General features: G+C 35.3%; 1 protein-coding gene across 3 annotated transcripts in view; it reads left to right on the forward strand.

The window, feature by feature from the left end:
• The window catches only part of CCDC138 (coiled-coil domain containing 138), a 73240-nt gene that overhangs the window by 40728 nt on the left and 9083 nt on the right, over positions 1–23429 (forward strand). For all 3 annotated transcript variants that reach the window (XM_081068748.1, XM_081068749.1, XM_081068750.1), the window contains 2 exons: positions 11425–11617; positions 20189–20365. In XM_081068748.1, coding sequence (XP_080924874.1) covers positions 11425–11617; positions 20189–20365 — 370 coding nt within the window. The remainder of the gene's footprint in view (positions 1–11424; positions 11618–20188; positions 20366–23429) is intronic.

Consider the following 23429-nt stretch of genomic DNA (forward strand, 5'->3'; position numbering starts at 1 on the left):
AGAATTTTTCATAGTATTCTCTTATTATCCTTTTGATGCCTTCAGTGTTAGAAGTGATACCTCTGTTTCATTCCTAGTATTCATAATCTGTGTAATTTTTTTTTAATTTCTCTGTCTTGCTAGAAATTTGTTTTATTGATTTTTTCAAAGGATCATCTCTTATTTTTCTGTTTTCAGTTTTATCTTTATCTTTATTATTTATCTCTGTTATTTTCTTCTCCTTGCTTTGGATTTGTTTTGCTCTCCTTTCTCTAGGTTACTGAGGTGATTTAAACTTTTCCTCTTTTCTAATATGTGCATTTAGTGCCAGTTTCCTGTGAGCACTGCTTGAACTGTTCCACAAATTTTGGTATGTTGCATTTCATCTTAATATATTTAAATATTTAATGTATTTAAATATTTAATATATTTAATATAATATATTGCATTTAAATTTAATATATTTTTAAAAATTTCCTTTGAGACTTCCTCTTTCACCCATGTATTATTTAGAAGTTTGTTATAATCTTTCTGTTACCCTATTGTTTTTCTAGTTTGGTTGTATTGTTCATTGTTTTGGCTGAAGATGTGTATTCTGCTGTTGCTGTTTGGAGTGTTCTATAAATGTGGATTAGATCTTGCTGGTCGACGATGCTGAGTTATAGTATTATTGCCTTGCTAAGATTCTGTCTAGTTGTTGTATCAATTGTTCAGAGAGGGATGTTGACATCTTCAGCTATAATTGTGGATTCCTATATTTCTCCTGTTGCTTTTTATCAATTTTTGCCTCACATATTTTGCAACTCGTTTCTTGGTGCCTATACATTTAAGATTGTTATGTTTTCTTAGTGGATTGACTCTTTCATCATTATACAATGTGCCTCTTTGTCCGTGGTAATTTTCTTCACTTTGAGGTCTGTCTTTTGATATTAATAGAGCCACTTCTGCATTCATTTAATTCATGATGTTTGTTTCCATTTTTTTCATTTTGACCTGCTTACATTATTATATTTGAAATGAGTTTTTCATAGATAGCAGATAGCTAGTTTGTTCTTTTTTTAAAAAAATTATTGGGGTGACATTTGATAGTAAAATTACATAGATTTCAAGTATACAATTCTGTATTACATCATCTATAAATCCCATTCTGTGTTCACCACCCAGAATCAGTTCTCCTTCCATCACCATATATTTGATGCCCCTTACCCTTATCTTCCACCCCTCACCTCCCCCCCCAACCTCTGGTAACCACTAAACTATTGTCTGTGTCTGTGAGTTTTTGTTTGTAATTTGTTTGTCTTGTTCTTTTGTTGTTTTTGGTTTATGTACCACATATCAGTGAAATCATATGGTTCTCTGCTTTTTCTGTCTAACTTATTTCACTCAGCATTATACTCTCAAAATCCATCCATGTTGTCACAAATGTTCCTATACCAGCTTTTCTTAACACCGAATAGTATTCCATTGTATATATACACCACAGCTTCTTTATCCATTCATCTATCGAAGGACATTTTGGTTGTTTCCATGTCTTGATCACCATAAACAAAGCTGCAATGAACATTGGAGCACACTTTATGGATAAATGTTTTCAGATTTTTTGGGTAGATACCCAGGAGAGGGATTGCTGGGTCATATGGTAATTCTATTTGTAATTTTTTGAGGAACCTCCACACTACCTTCCATAACGGTTGCCCAGTCTGCATTCCCACCAACAGTGTATGAGGGTTCCTTTTTCTCCACAGCCTCTCCAACACTTATTACTATTTGTCTTGTTGATGAGAGCCATTCTCACTGGGGTGAGGTGATATCTCATTGTGGTTTTTATTTGCATTTCTCTAATGATTAGTGATGTTGAGCACTTTTTCATGTCTATTTGCCATTTGTATGTCCTCTTTGGAGAAATGTCTCTTCAGGTCCTCTGCCCATTTTTCAATTGGGTTGTTTGGTTTTTTGTTGTTGAGTTTCATGAGTTCCTTGTATATTTTGGATATTAGCCCCTTATCGGAGGCACTGTTTGCAAAAATCTTCTTCCATTCAGTTGGTTGCCTCTTTATTTTGTCGATGGTTTCTTTTTCTGTGCAGAAGCTTTTAAGTTTCATATAGTCCCATTCGTTTATTTTATCTTTTACTTCCATTGCCTTTGGATTCAAATTCATAAAATGCTCTTTGAACCCAGGGTCCATAAGTTTAGTACCTATGTTTTATTTTATGCACTTTATTGTTTCCGGTCTTATGCTTAAGTCTTTGATCCATTTTGAATTAATTTTGGTACATGGTGACAGTTTCATTCTTTTGCACGTGGTTATCAAATTCTCCCAGCACCGTTTATTGAAGAGGCTGTCTTTTGGTCCATTGTAAGTTTTTAGCTTCTTTGTCAAAAATTATCTGTCCATATTTATGTGGTTTTATTTCTGGGTTCTCAATTCTATTCCATTGGTCTATGTGTCTGTTTTTCTGCCAATACCATGCTGTTTTGATTATTGTAGCCCTGTAGTACAAGCTAAAGTCAGGGAGTGTGATACCTCCAGTATTGTTCTGTTTTCTTAAGATTTCTTTGGCTATTCAGGGTCTTTTGTGGTTCCAAACAAATCTGATGATTTTTTGTTCTATTTCTTTAAAAAACGCCATTGGGATTTTTTAAATCTGTATATTGCTTTGGGTAATATGGCCATTTTAACTATGTTGATTCTTCCAATCCATTAGCATGGAATGTCTTTCCACTTCTTTGTGTCTTCTTCAATTTCTTTCAAAAATGTCTTATAGTTTCCAGCATATAGGTTCTTCACATCCTTGGTTAAGTTTATTCCTAGGTATTTTATTCTTTTTGCTGCAATTGCATAGGGAATTGTTTTTTGTATTTCTTTTTCTGAGATTTCATTGTTAGTATATAGGAATGCAATGGACTTTTGTACGTTGATTTTGTAGCCAGCAATTTTACTGTATTCGTTGATTGTTTCTAATAGCTTTTTGGTGGAGTCTTTAGGGTTTTCTATATATAGCAACGTGTCATTTGCAAAGAGTGATAATTTAACTTCTTCATTCCCAATTTGGATGTCTTTTATTTCTTTCTCTTGCCTGATTGCTCTGGCAAGGACTTCCAACACTGTGTTGAAAAGCAGAGGTGATAGGGGACAGCCGTGTCGTATTCCTGAACGTAGAGCAAAGGGCTTCAGTTTTTCACCATTGATTATGAGACTAGCTGAGGGCTTGTCATATATGGCCTTTAATATGTTAAGGTATTTTCCTTCTATACCTATTTAAGTGTTCTAATCATAAATGGATGTTGTATCTTGTCAAATGCTTTTCCTGCATCAGTTGATATAATCGTATGATTTTTGTCCTTTATTTTGTTTATGTGATGTATCACATTGATGGATTTGCAGATGTTGAACCATCCTTGTGCCCCGGGGATGAATCCCACTTGGTTGTGGTGAATAATCTTTTTAATGCATTGTTGTATTTGATTTGCTAGAATTTTGTTTAGGATTTTTGCATCTGTATTCATCAGAGATACTAGTCTGTAGTTTTCTTTTTTTGTGTTGTCCTTACCAGGTTTTGGTATCACGGTAATGCTGGCCTCATAAAATGAGTTAGGGATTAGTGTCTCTTCTTCAAGTTTTTGGAAGAGTTTGAGCAGGATTGGTATTAGATCCTCTTTGAAGGTTTGGTAGAATTCACTAGTGAAGCCATCTGGTCCAGGACTTTTGCCTTTGGGAAGGTTTTGGATGACTGATTCAATTTCGTTACTGGTGATCGGTCTGTTTAGATTTTCCAGTTCTTCATGGTTCAGCCTTGGATAGCCATATGTGTCTAAGAACTTGTCCATTTCTTCTAGGTTATTGAATTTGTTGGCACATAGTCCTTCATAGTATTCTTGGATGATCCTTTGTATTTCTGTGGTGTCCGTGATACCTTCCCCTTTTTCATTTCTGATTTTGTTAATTAGTGTCTTCTCTTATTTTCTTAGTGAGTTTAGCCAAGGGTTTGCCAATTTTGTTAATCTTTGCAAAGAACCAGCTTTTTGTCATATTAATTTTTTCTGTGTTTTTGTTTTCTATTTCATTTAGTTCTGCTCTGATTTTTGTTATTTCCTTTCTTCTGCTGACCTGGGTTTCACTTGTTCTTCTTTTTCTAGTTAAGGTGTAACGTGAGGTTGTTTATTTGGGATTTTTCTTGTTTCTTGAGATAGGCCTGTAATGATATAAATTTCCCTCTTAAAACTGCTTTCGCTGCATCCCAAAAATTTTGGTAGGATGTATTTTCATTGTCATTTGTTTCTATGTATCTTTTGGTCTCTCTTCTAATTTCTTTGACCCAGTCGTTCTTTAAAGGTATGTTGGTTAATCTCCATGTATTTGTGTTTTTTCCTGCTTTCTTTTCGCAGTTGATATGCAATTTCAAAGCCTTGTGATCAGAGAATATGCTTGGTATGATTTCAATCTTCTTAAATTTGCTGAGGCTGATTTTATGTCCCAATAGATGGTCTGTCCTTGAGAATGTTCCATGTGCACTAGAAAAGAATGTGTAGTGTGATGTTTTAGGATGAAGTGCTCTCTATATATGTCAATTATGTCCATTTCATCTAATGTGTCATTTAGGTCTGCTATTTCATTATGTATTTTCTGTTTGGATGATCTATCCATAGCTGTCAATGATGTATTTAAGTCCCCTAGTATAATTGTGTTTTGGTCAATTCCTCCCTTTAGTTCTGTTAGTAGTTGCTTGGTATATTTCGGTGCTCCCTGATTGGGGGCATAAATATTAATGACTGTTATGTCTTCTTGTTGTATAGTCCCCTTTACCATTATGAAATGTCCATCTTTGTCTCTTGTTATCTTTTTCACCCTGAAGTCTGTTTCATCTGATATCATTATGGCTACACCTGATTTTCTCTGGGTACCATTTGCTTGGAGTGTCAAGTTCCACCCTTTCACTTTGAGTCTATGCTTGTCCTTGTAGCTGAGATGTGTCTCTTGGAGGCAGCATATGGTTGGTTTTAGTTTTTTGATCCAGTCTGCTACTCTGTGCCTTTTTATTGGTGAGTTCAGTCCATTTACATTTAGGATGATTATTGATACGTGAGGATTTCCTGTCATTCTATCTTTAGTTTTCTGGTAAGGCTGTGTCTCCATTGTTTCTTTGCCTTTTGGTTGTTGTCTGTTATTTCTGTGTGGTGGTATTCTATGATGTTTCCCTCTGTTTCTTCTTTTATTACAGTATATATTTCAGTTCTGGATTTTTTTGAGTGGTTGCCCTTAAATTTATGTAAAAGAAAGTTTGATATTTAGAGCATTCCATTTTCTTCACCACGTTGAGTTTCTCCATTCCCATATTCCGGTTCAGGCCTTTACTCTCCCCCTTTTTATGTTGCCACAAATTGTCCCTGTTGATGGTGGTCCAATAGCCTCCTTTAGTATTTCTTGTAGTGCAGGTCGTGTATTAGAAAATTCCCTCAGCTTCTGTATGTCTGCAAAGGTCATTGTTCTTCCTTCATATGTAAAGGATATCTTTGCTGGATATATTATTCTTGGCTCATAATTTCTCTCTTTCAATAGTTTGAATATTAGGTTCCACTCCCTCCTGGCTTGTAGGGTTTCTGCTGAAAAATCTGATGATAATCTAATGGACTTTCCTTTGTAGGTTACCGTTTTCTTTTCCCTGGCTGCCTTGAGGATTCTTTCTTTGTCGTTGATTTTAGACAGCTTCAATACGATGTGCTTTGGAGAAGGCCTGTTGGGATTGAGGTAATTAGGTGTTCTGTTTGCTTCTTGGATTCGAGGGTCCAGTTCTGTCTACAATTTTGGGAAGTTCTCATCAAGAATTTGTTTGAATATATTCTCTGTTCCCTTCTCTCCTTCTTCTCCTTCTGGTATGGCCATTATTCTTATATTGCTCTTCTGATGGAGTCAGAAAGTTTCACTTCCTTTTAAGTCTCAAGTCTCTTTCTTCTTCCATCTGTGTAATTTCCAGGTTTCTATCTTCGATGTCACTGATTCTTTCCTCCATCTGGTCAACTCTACTACCCAAGGTGGTTATTTCATTCTTAATTTCTTCTATTGAGTTCTTAATCTCCAGAAATTCCATTTGGTTCTTTTTTAATATTTCAATCCCTTCGTAAAATGCTCATGGTGTTCTTTGATTGCGTTTCTGAGTTCATTAAATTGCCTTTCTGTGTTTATTTGCATCTCATTGAGTTTTTTCAGAACTGCAATCTTGAATTCTCTGTCATTTAAGTCACATATTTCCATATCTTTAAATTCCTTTTCTGGAGACTTTTCACTTTCTTACTGAGCTGTCTTGTTGTCCTGGTTATTCATGGCAATTACTGATTTATTATTTCTCTTCCTAGACATCTACAGGAGTGGCTTTTACAACAGGTTGATATGAAGACGTCTGTCTTTTGTTTTCCAATACTTGTTGGTAGAATGTTTTATTTTGTCTCTGACTGCAGCCTTTATTTTACTCTCTCACACAGTAGTGCTATATTTTCTCTGCACTATTCCAGCTTCTCACACAATGGGGCGATTCCCTGGGAGACTGGCTTCTCCTCTGTTAACAGTTTGCCTGGGTCATATCGTACCACGTCCCTGCGGGTATGCGGAGAGCATTTGAAGTTCCAAAGCTCTTTTTGCACCAGATTCAGATCCCGTATGTTTCAGCAGTTTTGTTTTCTCCTGCAGGCATCCGCCCAGATAGGTGGGGCTAGGGGTGGGGTGAATTGTGAGAGGTGGCCCAGAGCAATGGTGGCGACCATCACCATAGCGGTCCCACTTCCACAGCTCCCTCCCCTTTGCCGGAACTAGTTTGGCTGTGAATCTGTGTCTGCGGTCCACAGTTCTCAGAACCGCAAATATTCTGTTCTTTTGAACTGAAACTGCTACTGTTCCGCTTCTAGCACCGGGCAGGGGTGGGCGGGGCTTGTTCTGGGAGGGTTGGGAGGGGGTGGCTAGTCTCAGTGCCTAAGGCTTCCGTTCTCGGCAGTGTAGGCTTAAACCACAGTTTTCAGCGTTCTTCCCTCAGTCTTTTCTCCGAGGTCTTTGCCGTGAGCGTTGGGTTCAGCTGTGTTATATGCTGCCCCCTCAGCCCTGTGGGCCGTACGCGGAGCCCTAGCAGTCCGAGTTCTTCTCTCTCCCACAGCTGCGGTAGTTCTGGGATGCAGCGAGCTCGGAGCACTGAGCTAGGTCTGCGTCTTGCGCCCGCGAGGCTCTGTCTCTGCACTTCTCCCTTCCGTCCTACCCCGCTCGCGCAATTCTCCCACCTTTAGGTGAATTCAGTAGTGGGCCTCTTCATCTTGCCTGTCTGCTGTGCAGGGAGTCCTTTGTGGAGTTATTGTTGTTCGATTAGTTGTAAATTCCAGGGAGCTTTACAGAGGCTAACCTCACGCCGCCATTTTGATGATGGCTCAGTTTATGTTCTTTAATCAACTTTGTCCAGTTATGTTTTAATTGGTGTATTTAGGGCATTATTTGGAATATATAACTGCATTGTGTTTGATGTAGTTTTGATATATTTAGGGTTAAGTGTGCTAACTTTATTTTTGTTTGATACCATGTTTCCCTGAAAATAAGACCTAGCCAGACAATCAGTCTTTTTGCGTCTTTTGGAGTAAAAGTTAATGTAAGACCCAGTATGATATGATGTGATATGATATGATATGATATTATATGATATATGATATGATATGATATATGATATTATAGTTGGTCTTATATTATAGTAAAATAAGACTGGGTCTTATATTAATTTTTGCTCCAAAAGACGCATTAGAGCTGATTGTCCGGCTTGGTCTTATTTTCCGGGAAACACAGTATATTTAGGGTTAAGTGTATTAACTTTATTTTTTGTTTACTGTTCTTTTTGTCTCTGTTTTTCGTTTCTCTGGTTTCTTTTTCCTGCTTTCCTCTGGGTTACTTGAACATTTTTTAGAATTCCATTTTGATTTATCTTTAGAATTTTGCGTGTATCTGTTTGCACAGCTTTTTTTAGTAGTTCTTCTAGGTATTACATTGTATATAAGTAACCTATTATAGTCTACTGGTGTTGTCATTTTATTAGTTCAAGTCGAATATAGAAAGCTTGCCTCCTTTTCAACCCTTAACCTCACTTTCTATACTATAGTTGTGTTAATATTTTCTTTGGGTATATTTAGAACCAAATTAGACAATGTTATCATTTTTGTACAACTGTCAAACATGAAACTCAAGAAGAGAAGGAAAGTCTATTGTATTTATCCATATTTTTGCTGTTTTCTTTCTCCTTTCCTTCTTGATGTTCAAGTTCCCTTTTCTTGTTTGATTTTTATTTAGAGAACTTTCCTTAGGTAGTCTTTCAGATTAGGTCTGCTGATGACAAATTGTGTTAGTTTTTCTTCATCTTATAATGTTCTGATTTTCCCTTTATTCCTGAAGGATATTTTTACTGGGTATCAAATTCTAGAATGACAGTTCTTTTTCTTGCAATGCTTGAAAAATGTGCCAATTGACAATTGTTGTTAGCCAACTTCCATGGTTTGGGATAAGAAATCCATTGTCATTTGAATTGCTTCCCCCATGTATGTTAATTTCTCTATCACTGCTCTCCATTTCTTTTTTTCTTTAGTTTTCATATGTTGGGCTATGATGTGCCTTGTTGATCTCTGAATTTATCCTGTTTGGGTTTGGTCAGCTTCTTCAATCTCTCTCTCTCTCTCTATCTCTCCATATGTGCGTGTGTGTGTGTGTGTTGTTGTTGTTATTATTATTATTATTATTATTATTATTATTATTATTTAATCTGGGAAGTTTTCAGTCAGTATTTCTTCAAGCATTTTTTTAGCCCAATCTGATTTTCCTTCTTTCAGGATTCTGATCAGCGTGATTATTAAATCTTTTGTTAAATCCTTGGGCTCTGTTTAATTTTCTCCCCCAATTTTTTTTTTCTGTTGTTCAGATTGAGTGATATCTGTTGCTTTATTTTCAGTTAACTAATTATTTCCTCTATTCTCTCCATTCTGCAGTTGAGGCTGTATAGTGAATTTTTAATTTTGGTTATTGTAATTTCATTTACAAAATTTCCATTTGGTTTTTCTTTATATTTTCTTTGGTAAAACTTTCTATTTTGTTAAGATTTTCTAATTTTTATTTAAAAGTGTGATTTCTCATTTTATCATGACTGCTTTAAAATGATTGATAATTCTAACAACTTGGTCATATTGGTGTTGACAACTATTGTTTTTCTTTTTTCATTCAGTTTGAGATCTTCCTGGTTCTTGACGTAATTAGTGATTTTTTTGAATTGAGAACTGGGCATTTTAGTATTCTGTTATAATACTCTGGATCTTACTAAACATTTTGTTTTATCTGGCTTTCTTTAACACTTCCCTGGCAGAGGAAAGGGCAGAGGGGGTGCCTCCTTTTTATTTCCCAGTGAGATAGACATCCAGGTTCCCCACCAGCTTTTGTTGATATCTGAGGGTGGGTGGGAGAGAATTTTGGCTCCCCACCAGGCCTCCACTGATACCTCCTTAACTGGGAGGGATAAAAGTGTCTCATTACTACTTCCCACATGGCCTTTACTGATACCTCCTTACCTCTTGGTGAGGTGGAAGTATAGGCTCTTCTTAGGACTTTTGCTCGTCTGAGCCAGAGTTTTCTGTGGTATTTGGCTGAAACATGGTTTTTTCTAAAGGTTTTTTTGTCTTGCATTGCTGCCATTTTCCTAGTCCTTTGGCTAGAGAGTGCAACCTTTTGTTGGTGCTTTTTTTGGCATTTTCAGGTTGCCAGCTTTTTCAGCTCCAAGACCAGGAAATATGAGGCATCAAGAAACTCAGAGAACTTGTTGCCATGTACCTGGAACTTGTTGCTCCAGGTACCTAGCCAGTCTGCTTTCTTTCTCTCCACCTTTTGGATTCATGTTATGTTTGTTTTCTGTATGATGTCTAGGAGTTTTAGTTGTCCTTAGAGCAGGAAGACTAAGGAAAAGTACACATACACCTTATAGCCAGAAGTTTTTTATTTTTACTTTTAAAAACGTGTTAAATTTGGGAGTCTAAGTTATGTTTGACATGTTTTGCCTCCTGGAAAAAAGGTTTGATGCTAATGTTTTAATTCAAATCTTGGTAAAGATGAATAATCCAAGTAGGAAAATCACGTATCATACTGTGAATGAATTATGAAAAAGTCAGCACCTAGTTGGTTTCAGCAAAGATTTCAGTGTCCTTTGGTGAAGGTTCAGTAACAATCAAAAATGCTACTTTTGTGATATTTTTTCCTTCTTCTCCTTCGCTTAAGGGGAAATAGTGTCAACATATGTTTTAAAAGATAAGAGTGTATTTTCCATTATAAAGGGTAATATAAAGCATTATAATTTTTTAAATAAGCAGATTTCCCTTAATCTTATCATTCTATCATAGTTATACTAAGTAGAATTTTGAAACATTTTCTTCTATTATCTTTTTACATAAAGCTTTTAAAACACATGTCTTTCCCTGATGATATTAAAAGCTATTGACAATATTTAAATTAGATTGCACCTCTTGTGCCACTCACCACCCAGTCATTTGGCCTTTGATTCCCATAAAGTCTGAATATATCTGTTTCTAATTTCATATGCAGAAATTGTAAAGGCATTATTTGTTATCCACATTGCAAGATCAATACTGATTTGGGTACCAATTGGCCACAAATTTCCATAAGATGGTAAACTGTTATAAAACTCAGTGACATGGGTTTGGAGAATTGGGTCATAATAAAAAAAATTTTAAGTTATTTCTAAGTCTGGCATAAGCACTCTCATCTGCAGCAGTTTGGAATGGTATCCCATTATTTGGTTCTTAACATGTATGTGGAATACCTTAAGAGCCTATATGATTTTAGAGGTATTCTGTTTTGCCCATTTTCTTGTTTTAGATTTACTTGCCATGAGGATTATTCATGAGTCTAACCCAGTATTTTATTCTTTTGAAATTATTAAAAGTTACCAAAATCATTGTGACATTTACAATCATCCTGAGCTGTAAGGCCCTAGATGATCAATTTATACACTAACACTGTAAGATATACCTGATAAGCCATTTATCAGTAATGATGGCACAATGAAGAACCTGTAGAGTCTATCTCTATTCCTTTGATTTCTCTGCCAGAAATATATCATGATCTTATGTTCCTAAATGTTTTGAAATTGAATTTTGTCTCAATTCTCGTCCTAATTTTATTCTTAGAAAATTACTGTCTCCAATTTCCTAATTCTGGTAGACTGCCCAATTCTTTTAGAAAAATATATAGTCATAAATAATTTTTAAAAGTTGATTATAAAATTATTACTTTCCAGTCTTGCATATTTTCACCTCCGTTTTATTTTAGTAAAAAATTGACTTATCTTTAGTTCACACATTTGATTGTAGCATTTAAAATTATATTTTTCTGAACGTGAATAAATATACTAAAATAGTACATATTTTAACAGCATTCAACTATGACATCAACATTGAGGAGACTGGGTGAAGACATATTCAAAGGAGTGGTAACTAAGAGAACTCAGGATAATTATTTAGAACATTCTGTGGAGAATAAACCAAAGACAGCTGCTTTCTTTAAGAGTTCCAATTTACCACTGAGATTTTTATCAACGTTAATTGTTCTCAAAACAGTCACTCAAGGTAAGTTTTCAAATGTGCTTGTGGCATAATTTTTCATTAACAACTAGAAGGGGATACTATATAATAAAGCAATTCTTACATAGTCAAATATGTTTTACATTTTTAGAATGAGATTTTAAGTTGTTCTATAATGGTAGCACATTATAAAAACTACTTTAATTTGCTGAATTTGAGAAAACAGTCATCAGTTGGATTGTTGCCCCATCCCAGAAGTCTGTGTTGATTCTCTTAAATCATGTTCCATAACAATCTTTTCTACCACTATTACTGCATTTACCATATGTATTGAAATTGCTAGTTACTTATTTTCCACTAACCTAGCCCATGGGCCAAATCTGGCCCACCACCTTTTTGGAAATAAAGTTTTATTTGAACACATCCATGCTCCTTTGTTTCTTATTGTCTCTGATTGATTTTACCTTACAACAAAAGAGTTGAGTAGCTGACCAAAGAGACTGTATTGCCCCTGCCCTCCCAAAGCCTGTAATAATATTATGTGGCCCTTTACAAAAAAAGTTTGTCAATCTCTGCACTAGTTTGTAAGTTGCCTAAGGAAAAAAATTGTCTTTTTAGCATTGTATCCCCCTGCATCTAGCACAGTGCTTGATGTATAATAGTGAATAAGGAAATGAATGAATTAAAATAGTGTTTTAATCAAAGTTGGCCATTTTTAATACAGTTTTGGTGTACAGGTAATAAGTAGTTATTTTGGATTATTAAATATGAGAATTTTTGTTAAAGTAAGTAATACCACTGTAGTCAAACAATAATAAATATACCATCAATCTATCTTTCCTGTTTGTTCAATTATGTAACTCAGACTATTGTTATTTTTAAGTGGGCTACGGTAGTAATTTATTTGACTACTTTTGCTGAGTATGTTCTATTTAGTTATTCCTAATTGTATGGAATTTAAGAAAAAAAACCCAAAACTCTAACTCTGTCTTCTTAGTTATTTTCTTCCTTATAGTTATAGTTTTCAAAGTTATAACAAATAGGGTGGTAACTGTTTCAAAAGTCATTTATGAGAAGGGGGTATTAGCCCTAAATAAAGTTCACCACATGTCAGTAGGCATTACGTTGATAAAATATAACAATCATTACTGATAAAACTAATGAAATAGAGAAATAAAACAGGAGGGAATTAGGTGCTCTCTGTCACCACTTCTGTGCAGTACAGCATTGGACATAATGACCATTTGCAATGAGCCATAAAAAAATGAAGGATGCATATTAGTAAGGAATAGAGAAAACTATTAATTCATGGATACTGTCTACAAATTGAGGACATTCAAAGAAACTGGCTAAGAAACGTATTTAATATAATGTGTTGTCTCAATATTTGTGTGTATCCCCATTCCCCCAATTCGTGTGGTGAAATCCTACTCTCCAGAGATGATGGTATTAAGAGGCGGGCCTTTGGAAGGTGCTTAGGTCATGAGTGTGGAGCCCTAATGAATGGGAGTCGTGCTCCAGAGGAAATTCATAAAAATATTTTGACTTTGAATTCTATTGTGACTATCTATGACTATAGTTTACTAGGACTACCAGGGATAAGCAGTCATAATATATGTGGATAAAGAAATCTTGTTCATGTAAGCAAAGCAAAAAATGTAAAATCTGGATGTTAATCTAATATGGTACCCATATTAGATTACAGGGATTTTGTGAAATATAACAGGGCATAAAGATATGGGTAAATAATGGATGAATGAACAGGTTAATAAAGATTATTGCTGAAGTTAAATGGCAGAAATAAAGGGCTTTCATTCTTCTTACTAGGGAAGATCAAGTGTATGAAAAACTTACCCAAGTGGCTTAATGTAGTAATACCAATTAAAATTACAATATAGTTTGTATAATTTGAGAAAGCAGTAGGAAAGTTCATTTGAAAAAAATATTTACAATGAATATGATAATTTAAAACAAGTAAAATAGCAACACTAGGGCAGAGGCTTGCCTTAGCAGATTTTAAACAATCGTGATACATAATAAAAAATGAGTAACATTGATTTAAAACATAAAAGTAGAGTAATAAAAATAACATCCAGAAATGACACAAAATTGGTACTTCATATACACTTAATTAATGAGTTTAATTACTTCCTTGTGCGAGTCACTTTTTTAAGGATATAGAAAGAATCAGAAGACAGTCTCTGCTCTCAAAGACCTTAGAATCTAATGGGTGAGTAGATTGTAAATATTTCATTCTGCTTCATCTTAGAACTGACGACACACTAGAAGTTTAGATAGTGTGCTACTATTTAAAGAGCATGAGAGAGCAGATCCTTACCCTGAGGAACACTTTCCCTACCTCCATGTTTCAGGGAGAGAAAATGTTAAGAAAGGTGACTAGTTCCATATTCTCATGGTATCAAATTCCAAAGCTGATCATCTGATTCCTTTTTGACCTTGTGTTTTCTGCCTTCATTGTCAGATGCCCCAGAGAAGTGCAGTAGGGTTGAGGGTTGAAAGGAAGCTATTGGGTCTTAATTTATATACAAACATACCTCGGAGATATTGCAGGTTCAGTTCCAGACCACTGCAATAAAGCGAGTATTACAATAAAGCAAGTCATAATCTCTTTGCCAGTGGCCTATAATTTGTTAAAAAATGCAACATCTGTGAAGCACAATAAACCGAAGCACAATAAAATGAAGTGTGCCTGTAATCTGGACACAGTAAAGCAACCCAAGAGCCAAGAAAGGAAAAAGACATCTGGTAAATACCATTAGGAGAAATGATTCTAAGTATGGAGAAAAAATTTGAATAGATTCTTTTACCACGCACTGCAACGTATTCTGGAAGAACTGGAAATTTAAACAACAAAAACTCTTAGAACAATAGGCTTGTCTTAACTTTAGTAAAACGATATTTCCTGTTTTTAAAATAGAAGTATCAGTTACAAGATTGATAAATTTAGTAGAGAAGATATGTAAGTATGTTAGATAATACACATAATAAATGTTTAACCCAAATACATTGTTGACCCCAAGAATAATATGCCTGCCAAGAAGGACTCCCTCTGGTTATCGGGCCCATATACAGGCCAACAGTCTAGTAGCCATTGTTTACAGAGGCCTCTAATGCACTCTGTATTTCAGTGAAAAGCCACAGACTGAGCAGCCAAACCGCCTGAACTGGGCTCCTGCTGAGTCCATCCTTATAAGAGAGCTCCTATGATCAAAACTTGACCAATAGTGCTGAGACTTTCCCCATCCAATCAGAGTCGTGCAGCTATGTCCTCATTTGCATCTTTACTAACCAATGAGAACAGCCATTCCATCCAGTCAGGACAGTGCCTTTTGGACCAAACTGTCAGGATTTGGAGTCGTCATTTGCATGAAAACAGATCAATCAGGGGCTGGGGGTGGGAACTCATTGTATAAGTCAGCTTCACCTCTGTCTCAGCAGAGCACATTTTCAGTTTCCATTGAAGACTGTTTCCCTAGCTGGAGTGGCAACATCAGACCTGGAGCTGGAGCAAAGCAGAGCTGTAACAGCAGAGCTCTAACACCGAGGTCTCCTTCACCTGAGCTGTTCCACAGCTGTGCTGTGTCATAATTGAGCTGTATCATCATTGACCTGTTTCACAGTTGAGCTGTTTGCACTGAGTAAAGTCTCTCCCCTCACTGTACCCCAAAATGAGGACTCCTATTGGCATTGAATTGGTAGTTCGACCTTCACTTGACAGTATATAGATCTATAAGAATACCTGGTACCATTGAATGGATAGTGCAAATAGATTGTTCATATAGATAATAATACTTGATGTGAATTTGACATTATAATGCTAAGCTCTTTATACATGATCTCTGAATATTATTCCCATATTAATGGTGATTAATTTACAGAGGTTAGATAATGTGCCAAGGTCACACAGCCAGTATTTGACCGTCTGATTCAGCTCAGCTCAACTCAGCTCTATCCATATCTAAAGCCCACCCTCCTGACCCACAGTATAACTTCCTAAGAGCATGTACTTCTTGAAATAATCAAAGAAATAATAACAAATGTACAGCACTATGTTATGGCCTGAGCACTTTACATATACTAACTCATTTAATCCTTACAAGTTTTTGAGATATCAATATTGTTAATCTCAATTTTATAAATGAGGAAATTGAGGCATAGAGAGGTTAAGCCTACACTCTAAATCACCATGCTATGCTGAATTGCTGAAATGAAATGTAACTGTCAGATACAGCCTCATATCCATTATATTCACAAAAGGAAAATAATCTAATATGATGTATCACTGAGAAGAAACAGATACAGTTTTTATTGTATTATAAATCATAATCATTTATGAAGTACATTCTTACAGGAGCCACCGAAATGTATCATAACCATTAATAAGATTTATTGCAAGGAAATAATTCAAAAGGGAAAAAAGTTCAAAGGTGTTAATGTGCCATTTGTAATAATGATAAACGACAAATAACTAACAAACCCACAATTGGAATAGTGAAGGAAATGAAGATTAAATGAGTTCTTGCATTGTCGCTGGCATTTTTCTAGTTAGGCACTTGGTTATTTCAAATTCCCCACAATAACATTACAAATGGTATTGTCATTTTTACAGAAGAGCAAACTGAAGGTCAGACAAATATTAGGGACCGAGTCTTTCTTGACCCCAAATAATCATGCCCTTAATAATATCATGAGGAGAGTATAGTGTAATATGTCATTAATAATTATAAGTATGTAGATGTGGGACTTAATGTGAAATCATTTTAATTAATAAATCCTTCAATATGTATATACTCATTTGATCTATGTAAAGATGACAATTAAAAGGTCATAAGAATTTTATCTGATTTATTTGTTTTAGGGACAACTTCCTTCTTTTTTAATATACTCTTTAGAAAAAATGTGTGCACCTGGGCTAGTTCTACTGCCCTGCCCTACTCAGTACTTAGCCCTGGCCTTCCAACTTGGCCGCAGCAGGGCCTCGCGCAAAAAAGGGCCATTGTGCCATCAACAATATAATGACCAGAGAATATACCATCAACATTCACAAGCACATCCATGGAGTGAGTTTCAAGAATTGTGCTCCTCCGGCACTAAAAGAGATCTGGAAATTTGCCATGAAGATGGGAAGACCAGATGTGCGCACTGTCACCAGACTCAACAAAGCTGTCTGGGCCAGAGGAATAAGGAATGTCCCACACCGCATCCGGGTGCGGTTGTCCAGAAAATGCAATGAGGGTGAAGATTGACCAAATAAGCTCTATACATTGGTTATCTACATACCTGTCACCATATTTAAAAATCTACCAACAGTTAATGTGGATGAGAACTAACTGCTGATAGTTAAAACAAGTTATAAAACTGCCCCAAAAAATGCTTAGCTCTAAATTTATGCAGATTTATATATTTGCAAATGATGAACTTATACTTCAGGCCAAGAGAAATGTAGGGAATTACTGCTCAGATAACAGGAAGTTTTGACTTGGTGGTAAGATGGCAGTGTGTGAGATCGGACAATTAAGTTCGTAAACTCATCCTAGAAAAAGTGCTACATACCTCATTGCTGAATATCACTATGGTCACCTTTGAAGTGCTCCCCTTGGGAAGCTATGCACCAACACCAGCGCCTAGTCCACCCTTCAAAGCAATTTTGGAACTCTTTCTGGAATGGCCATCAGAGCTGTCGTCATATTACCCTTGATGTCCTGAATGTCATCAAAATGTCTTCCTTTCAATATTTCCTTTATCTTTGGCTAAAGAAAGAAGTCATTGGGGGCCAGATCAGGTGAGTAGGGAGGGTGTTCCAATATAGTTATTTGTTTACTGGCTAAAAACTCCCTCACAGACAGTGTCGTGTGAGCTGGTGCAGTGTCATGATGCAAGAGCCATGAATTGTTGGCGAAAAGTTCAGGTCGTCTAACTTTCATGCAGCCTTTTCAGCACTTCCAAACAGTAAACTTGGTTAACTGTTTGTCCAGTTGGTACAAATTCATAATGAATAATCCCTCTGATATAAAGAAAAGGTCAGTGACATCGTTTCAACAACTTAGTGAACTTAATTGTCATACCTCATCATACAATAAAGAACTTCAGCTCTGGAGTCAGACAGCTAAGGTTTGAATTCCAGCCCCATTACTAGCTTTGTGAAATTGGGCAGGTCCCTTTTCTGTTTTTCCACCACAAAATACATTTTTTTAAAGATTAAATGAGAATGAAGTTTTAGCAAAGAGTGGCATACAGTAAGTTCCTAACAAACTACCTGCTGTCATAAACATCACCATTTATTATTATTTAGCTTCTAAGAGTTGGTTTTACTTGAAATCAGAATTGAGGTCTATTAGACTGCGTTAGATATCTGTTGTTGCATAATAATCCACTATATCCTTAATTGCTTCAAACAACAACCATTATTATATTTGCTAGCTCACAAATTCTTTGGGTTGGTAATTTGGGCTCAGCTAATTTGAGCTGGGCTGGGCTCCCCTGTTCTCGATTGGGCTTGCTCACGTATTTGGGGTCTCTCTCTCTGCTTAGTCTCTCATTCTCAGGCTCAAGCAGGTTAGCTGGGCCTGTTTACTTGGTGTCAGACTGCCCAGTTGGAGACTGTAAGAGGCCTGGCCACTTGAAGCCCACGCTCTGGCTTCTAACACCCAAGTGTTGTTCTGCAGCATTCTATTGGTTAAAGCCCCAAGGTTACCCCAGATTCAGAAGTGGGCAGTCCAGTTCACCTTTTGATGGGAATTGCTGCAAAGTTTCTAATTTTTTTAATCTACATATAGACTTAAGTTGTAGAAAACCTGCTTCATGCTGATTAAGATCAACAGATTGACTTTTGATAAAGATTGCAAAGGTTATAATTAAATGTCAGGACATTTTTTAAAGACTCAATAATATGGCATATACATAAAAAGAAATCAGTTTGGGCACAATTAGTAACTAAAACTTTAAAAAATACTTTTGGAAATTAAATTGGTCTTGTTTTTAGAAAATCTATACTATTAGGGAAATTAAAATAAGGATATAATTTTTAATTCTCCCTGAAAGATAAGGCCTCTTAAAAAAATAACCAAATACTATTTTCTACACCTCCCCCCCAAATTAATAAAGGACAATTTTTTTAAGTTTGCAAACTTAGTATATCATAGCATTCAGCTTGTTTAAATCTCAGATGATGTGAATCTCAGATGAAGTGAAAATTTGTGTCAAATACAGTAGGTGGCACTGTGATAAAAACTTGTTCCTATGAAGAACTGTATTCAGGAGTCATCTACACTCTTCCACCTGAGTTGTTGCTAAATACAGATAAGTTTTTAAATAAGGCAAGTCTGAACAATATCTAGCAACTTTGCTTAATCCAAATACACATTTATTTGAAATGTTTTATTAAACTACAAAAATTAAGTACAATATCACTGTTTCTTGAACTAAATTCTACCAAAAGTAAAAATATAATGATCCAGAGGCACAGATCTTAATTTCTCAAAATTCTTTTATATGTATTTTAATTTTACTCAGCTTCTCATTCTTAATAAGTAGGGTTCTTAATTACTACTTTAGTTTATGTAAGCCGAAATAACAGAAATGCAACATGAGGCTGAAGACAGTAAGTTTTTAATGGGTGATTCTGTCATATTTTCAAGGCATTCTTAAATATTCTTTAAACTTCAAAAATCTCAGTAGAAAAATTCACTAGTACTTGAGCAGCATGAGCAGTTTTTTATTCATTTGAGTAGTATATTGAAAGTTTTAGAAAACTGGAATATTGTTGTACATTTAAAAGCACAATGTAAAATCGTAAGAGTAGTGATGGATTGTTGGATGTATTGAAGTGTAATGATATTAAGTATCTGAATACCTCATTTGCATTGATTCTGGTTAAATCATTTCTTCTTAATGCTGGTTGTACAAGCTTTCCAATCATCTGTGGAACGTCTTTAAGAAAGTTACAGGGATTCTGATCTGGCAGGTGCCATCATAGCATTGGCCTTGGTAAAAATCTTTTTGCCATTCTTAATGGCAGATATATCACAAAAAGTAACACACCAGAGCATATCTAGCCTTCCGAAGTTGGCTTCAAGTGGTTAATGTTTTATCTTTATTAGGAGACAGAAATCCTTGTTTAAAACCCATTCAGCAAATTTGTATAGTTACAGTTTGAAATAGGTAAACACTTAGAAAGCAGTAACAACAAAAAATATAACCTCAGAAGCTATTGTGAAAGTTGAAATGCAAATGCTGTTTAAATTTTTGGAAGCATGTGGTAGTTATAATTAAATATGGAAAATAAACATTACTTGTGCTATTTACTATTAAATATCAATTATTTTCTTTCTTGATATAAAAAATGTGGTTTATTGTTACTTCAGTGGTAAGTATGAAAATTCTGAATAAATCATAATGTAAGTCCTCTTCTCCCAGTAGAGTTCCAACAAATTATTTAGGGGGGGAAATATCTAGTTCGCCTTTACTCTCTGGTCATGTAATTTTTGCTTCTCATATGAATTTGTTAAAATGATAGCATTCCCTTTGTATCTTCTGTTTCTGGTTATCAGCTAGATTACTGATAATGGAAATTGATTTTACATATTGTTTTTTCAGCTGACTACCTGGCTCAGGCATTTGATTCTCTTTGTTTGGACTTGAAGACTGATGAAGGAAAAGTCTTGTTTTTGGAGTATCAAGCTGTTCCAGTAATATTAAATCATTTAAGAATCTCCAGTAAAGGACTCCTATCCAATGTCATTGATAGTTTGCTTCAGATGACAGTGGAATCTAGTAAGTTTTAAAGTATATATATACAAAGAAATGACAGTGGGATGATTTTTTTCATCTGTCCTGAATGTATAATTCTACGTATCAGACACCGTTACTTTTTATAATATGATGCTTAAAATATTTCTGACCATTGTGTAATAGTCAATAACATCACTAAATTATAAAACGCAACTCTTTGTAAAAATTTTCACTAACTTAGCACAATTTCCACTAGTCACCTCAGTTATATGGATACACTCTGCAAATGTTCCTCATATATTCAAGCTTTTTACTTTGTTCTCTTGTCTAAATCATTCAGACAGATCTATTCTTATATTCCCTGTTTGCTCAGGGGGAGTGAGATCATCAAATGTGTCCACCTAAACTAAGAATAATGACAAAGCTATATTCCTATGGTTGCCTCTTCATCTTACTGTTTTATTGGAGGCTACTCTTATATTCATATTTATAATATTTTGTAGTGTGGGTTTTTTTATTTTTGGTTTTTATATTGGAATAACAAGTTCATTTAACATGTCACTGGTGGTTCCTCCCTTAGGCCAGATATGTATAGGGATGCTGAACATAAATGTTTTCATTGGCTTTGGTTGGCTTTGCCCTTTGAATCTCAAGTAACCCCCTTGACTTGTAACAAGCAGCTATTTTGCTTCAGTGATTCTTTTTCACTTGTATTTTTTTCCACTTCCCTATTCCTCTTTCCTCTACAGCACTTCTAAAAGTAAAATGTTTATGCCTTCTAGAAGATGAAAACTGAAAATGGAAAGCCATTGTTCAGTGTGGTAGTAAGCAGTCTGTGTACTTGGTGCTACTTGCTGGTGAATCCCTAATGACTGGGTGCATATACTTCTAACTAGGTGCATTCGGTACATGGTGTCTGTCACATTTTCAATTCACTTTTATATATAGTCTCGTTTTTCCTTTACAACATCCCTCTGAAGGAGGGAGGCCTGGTAGAAAAACTGAGGCCTAGAAAAATTAGGTAATTTGTCCATGGATTTTACAGCTATACAGAGATAGAACTCAGACTTGAAAGCAGGTCTCTGATTCTAGATGTAAAGTGTGTTCTACCACATACACCGTGATTAGGTTTTCCAGGTTTGTTTTTTTGTCTCCTGCCCTAAAATGTCAAATTTTCACTGACACATTTTGTTAATATTTTTAGCCATTTGTAATTGTTAAATTATTGGACTTAAAGTTGGGGAACTAGCTACCTAAATAAGTAGTCTTGGGGTTTTGTATCTTAATGTACTAACTTAAGTTGTAGAGCAAAAAGAGAAAAATTAGTAAACGGAGACAGAGACCCAAGATAGCTTGTTTAAGTGGATAGATTTCCAACTAGTGTCACAGGATTTTATTTTTAATGAGGAAAACAAAAATCCTACCAGAGGCAAATGTCTATTCATCAGAAACAAATCTGTTGGAGTATGTCTGACAGAGACGAAATCTTATAGTGAAAGGAAAACTAAAATTCTATGAAATAGTGAAGCTACTTGGGTGCAATGACTTTGTGGCACTGTAACATTTGGAGAAATAGGTTAGACTAGATAGTCATCAGGTAGTCAACAGATACTCAGACCACTCATATTTGTTTATCTTTGTGTAAGTTATGCTCAAATCCAAGGTTATCGTTTCTTAAATTAATTAAAGGTATTTCTAATGTTGATTGCTAGAAAGCCATATTGCTTTCAGTGATGGGAAACTTTTGGAAGATCTGAAATGGGTGGATCTTTTATGATGTTTAATTTATTTTCTTGGTATGTTTTCCATTTTTAATAGAAATCCATTCCTGGTGTTAGCCAACAAAATTTGTTAAAGGGATAAATGAATGATAAGATTAAAATGTAGCAAATACTTTTCTGGCTATTGGTTTTATATTTTGTTTTTTTCTAGATTTGAGATGGGAACCTCATTTCACCATATACATGCCAATTTTCACATGACACTTTTTTTTTAAATTCATAGGAAAAAGTTGAAAAAGAAGTCTTGATAGAATTGATTTACAGATGTCTTATGTCACTCATCTAATGTACATTAGTGGCCAGCCATGTGTGAGGTGCCAGGTTTCAAGGTTTGTGTTTACAGTGCTCTGCTGAGCCTTGGGGCTTCCTCTGAAGCCCATTTGGGGTTTTGGAGCAAGGAGTTGGGAGGAGATGTCAGTGATCTGAAACCCGGGATTATCCAGGGTGCCTAGAACGGGTTAAGTGGGAGATGAGTGCAGAAACAGTGTTTAGAAACCTGTGTAGTAATTTAACAGTCATTTCATGTCTATTAAATCCAATAATAATATAAAACATTTGGACTCACATTTTGTATATTTGTTTATTTCATTTTCTAATGTTTTTTCATGGTCTTGTGCAAGATAAACTGAGACACATTAAATTTTGAAAAGTTTATTTGAGCAAACAATTTGAATGGGGCAGCACCAAAACTGAAAATGGTTAGGGGTGCTCCGCGAGTGGTGCCTAGGACAGAGGTTTTTATAGCAAAACAAAGCAAAGAAGTTAATTGGCTGTAACGTAAATATTTGCCTTATTTTGGAAAATTTAATTATTTGCCTGTTATAATAGTTGTTCTTGAGTTTTATTTTTTCAGATTGAAGAAAATCTAGTTGACTATGATTAGTTGTTTTTTGATTTCTGTTTTCTAAGATTCAAGTGCATTGATTCTGGCTTAGGTTTTGGTTTGTAGGTAGGATACGCTAGCTACCAAAGGCACTAGAGCTACCCTAGACTACCAGCCTCCTTGTTTAACTGTTTTAACAGTATTTTGTAAAAGTATGCTGGATTGGAAATTTTAAAAGACTGGTCCTTGGTTTGAGAAGCAATAGGACACTCCATCTCTATGGAGACTTCATATTAAGCTATGTTATATAGTGAGTGCTCCTGCAAGAGATTTTTCTTCTTCCCTTCTGCTCTTCCTCCAGATTCATCTTTTTCAGATATGAGAAATGTTATTAGCTACATAGGTATTTTTTTTTGAAAGCTGCTAAAATGCATTTTTTTAAGTGTAGTTAAGATCTGCATATTGGTAACATACCTATTATGAACACAATATTTGTTTTTAA

Source organism: Rhinolophus hipposideros (assembly GCF_964194185.1).
Source record: "Rhinolophus hipposideros genome assembly, chromosome: 12".
NCBI classification, from domain to species: Eukaryota; Metazoa; Chordata; class Mammalia; order Chiroptera; family Rhinolophidae; genus Rhinolophus; species Rhinolophus hipposideros.